Source organism: Neofelis nebulosa, chromosome 10, assembly GCF_028018385.1.
Source record: "Neofelis nebulosa isolate mNeoNeb1 chromosome 10, mNeoNeb1.pri, whole genome shotgun sequence".
Lineage (NCBI taxonomy): Eukaryota > Metazoa > Chordata > Mammalia > Carnivora > Felidae > Neofelis > Neofelis nebulosa.
The window spans coordinates 62806976-62810088 of record NC_080791.1 but is presented as its reverse complement, the minus strand read 5'-3'; the positions used below and the strand labels follow the sequence as shown (position 1 = coordinate 62810088).

Genomic DNA, 3113 nt, shown 5'->3' with positions numbered 1-3113 from the left:
CCTTGGACATTCCATCTCCTTCCATTGCTTCAATGAGGATATGCAGTCAGTTCTCACATGTACATCTCTTTTTCTTCCAAGAGCAAATCTTATTTGAGTGTGATACCTGTAAGTCTATACACTTCCATTTGAATATCTCAAGTGTATTCAAATTCAAAGTTCCTAAAAATATACTTTTGCTCTTATGACTAAGCTCCTGTCTGTCCTATAGTGCTCAGACCATGGAATGTGGATGAAATATGGTCTCCCTCACTCTTGAAGTCTAATATAAAAACCCAGAGAAAAAGTACCATGTCTGAATTATGTTCCTAGTAACTAGCATACAATTAATCATTTATTCAGCATTTATTTAATCATTAATTTCACAAACATTTGTGGGTCTCTACCATAAGCCAAACACTGTGCCTTTCTACTCCTTAAATTTTAATGAATGTCAACGGACTAAACAAGTCAATGAGGAACTTCTATGGTCATTAGGCAGTGACAAATGCTGTGAAAACAATGAAATAGAGAAGGTGTTGGGACATCATCTGTGCTTTGGGGGAATATTGTTAGGTACTATTTTAAATGCTGTGGTCAGAGAGACCCATTGGGTGCGAGGGAAGGAGTTATGTGGACAGAGGAACAATAAGCAAATAGTTCCAGAGATGGAAGTGTGGTTCATGTTTTTGACAAGCTGTTAGAGAGGCAGTTCTTACCAAAGGACTTAAGGACAAGGTCAGGTAGGTAAAGGAGGGCCATATCCTTAGTCTTTTCAGAAAACCATGGTGGGTAAGAAGTGTGATGTGACTGTGGGTAAAGGGGAAACCATATAGTTTTTATCATCAGGCATGTCCCATGAGAATATTAGAACTATATGTCTATCTCCCAGTCCCTGCCTACTGATTGTGTTTTTGAATTCCTGGTTGAGAAAAAACAAGAAAGAGCATGATTACTTTCTGTTCTCTCTTGCCCTCCTCAGTAATTTCCTAATCCCCTCTTTAATCTCCTGAGTTCGTACCCCATAGACAATGGGGTTGAGAGCTGCAGGAATTACATGGTGTAACACATTAAGTAAGACAGGGATATCAGGGGAAATTTTTTTCTTGGCAATGTGGGTAAAAACAAAAACCAGCAGGATGGTGCTGAAGAAGAGGATGAGGATGAAGTGAGAGCCACAAGTGCTCAGAGCTTTGGCAGCTGCCCCTTTTGTCTTAAGTCTAAGAACGGCTCGTAGGATGAAGGTGTAGGAGAAGATGATGAGAATGAGGTCAGAGCCCAGTAGAGTCCAGGCCACAACTAAATGGTAAATTCTGTTAAAGCCAATGTTATCACAGGAGAGCTTGGACACAGAGAGATTGGCACACATACAATTATCAATTATATTGTTTCCACAATAATGGAGCCGGGCAGAGAGGATGGGAATGAACATAGTAAGAAGTGCATTTCTGGCCAAAATAAAAATGGCAGCCTTGGCTACAAAATGATCAGTGATGATGGATGAGTACCTCAGTGGGTGGCAGATGGCTACATAGCGGTCATAGGCCATGACCATGAATGTGCAGGACTCCATGCCAAAGAAGCAATTCATGATGTACATCTGGAGGAAGCAGGCATAGAAGCTGATGGACTTGAGGTCAAACCAGAAGATGGCCAGAATCTTGGGGATGACGGTGAGGCAAAGCACAATGTCCAGTAGGGAGAGGAGGCTGAGCAGGTAGTACATGGGCTCATGTAGAGAGACCTCCATCCGAATGGTGATCAAGAGAATACCATTGGCCCCCATAGCCAGGAGGAGGAGGAGGCTGAGTGGCAGGGACAACCAGAGCTTCCAGCTGGGGGACCTGACAAAACAATTCAGGAGGAAGTCTGAAATCTCAAAGGAGATGGTGCCATTTTGATGCACTGTCATATTTTGTCATATATTTCTAAAGCTTCCTTTTAGTGATCTGTAAAATTAGGATTAAATTAGCTACTGGTTTAGGACACATGAATTTAGAACAATTTGCTCCACCTAGGTAAGTCTTGTGATTCCTAGCAGGTCATCCAGACCCATGTGAATTTATCTATTTATCATTTGTGCCATGTTACTCAGATATTCTCATCACTAAACAATATAGAAGACTGAAGTAACGTGATTTATTTATACATGTTTGATTTTTTTCAGGTTTTTAAAAATAGAATTGTCATTTCTTTGAAGAAACACAGAGCAGGGGGAAATTACTCAGAGACTACTTTGTTTCAGATGAGTCTCTAAATTTGTGCTCGTAAATTTCTTCCTTTTTGTTTTTTGTTTTGTGACCCCAAGGCTACCATATGATAAACATATGGTTTGTCTACACAAAGGTTAAGGAGCAGAACCTGGCTCGAGTAGGGACTCAGATACATGACTGTCTCTCATGCACCCTCATGCACATACAATTCTTGGTCAGGCTTCCAGAAATCTGGAATAATTCTTTCTCTTGCACTTAGTACTCTGACTCCTGCTTCCACTGCTCTGAGTATAATTTTCTTCTTAGTTTCTTTTTATGTTGTGTCTATTATTGTTGTTTTCTATATTATTATTATTATTATTATTATTATTATTATTATTATTAGTTGTTGTTGTTGTAGGGACCACTGAACTCCAGTGACTCTCAGAGAACTTTAAACATCTCTCCTAAACATTGTTTAGGATATTGTGTGCATCCAGTGACAGATACCTCAGTGATCATCTGGGCATAATTTTCTGTTTTTACAGCATAGCTTTAGAGATTCTTTAGATTGAGCTTAAACTGAGGAACCACTTTCTTACTCCCACTGACCCCGGTTGTGGTCTCTGTCTTCAACGTCTAATATTATTTAGATTAAATTTAATTCCTCCCCCATGATTCAAACATTTGTGGGCAGATTGTTTGCCATAAAGCCACTACATTTTAGCGTGTACAGTTGAAAACTCCGAATCATCTAAGTAAGCGCCAGATGATACACTCTCCAGGCTTCCTACCCCCATCCCCATTCATCTCCTATGGACAAATTCCTGCCCCTCTGCATCTCTGGCAGCACCCAGAAAAATACGTAAAAAGGCAAGAGAACAGCAAAAGGGAAGGTTCCAGAGTACAGTTTCTCACACGTGCTTCCTGATCTGAGACAGC

At 40.4% G+C, this 3113-nt stretch overlaps 1 protein-coding gene across 1 annotated transcript; it reads right to left on the bottom strand.

The window, feature by feature from the left end:
• Nucleotides 1-931: 931 nt before the first annotated feature.
• Nucleotides 932-1891, bottom strand: LOC131487366 (olfactory receptor 56A3-like). The gene has a single exon (XM_058688016.1). The coding sequence runs from the start codon at nt 1889-1891 to the stop codon at nt 932-934; it is 960 nt and encodes a 319-aa protein (XP_058543999.1).
• Nucleotides 1892-3113: the final 1222 nt, after the last annotated feature.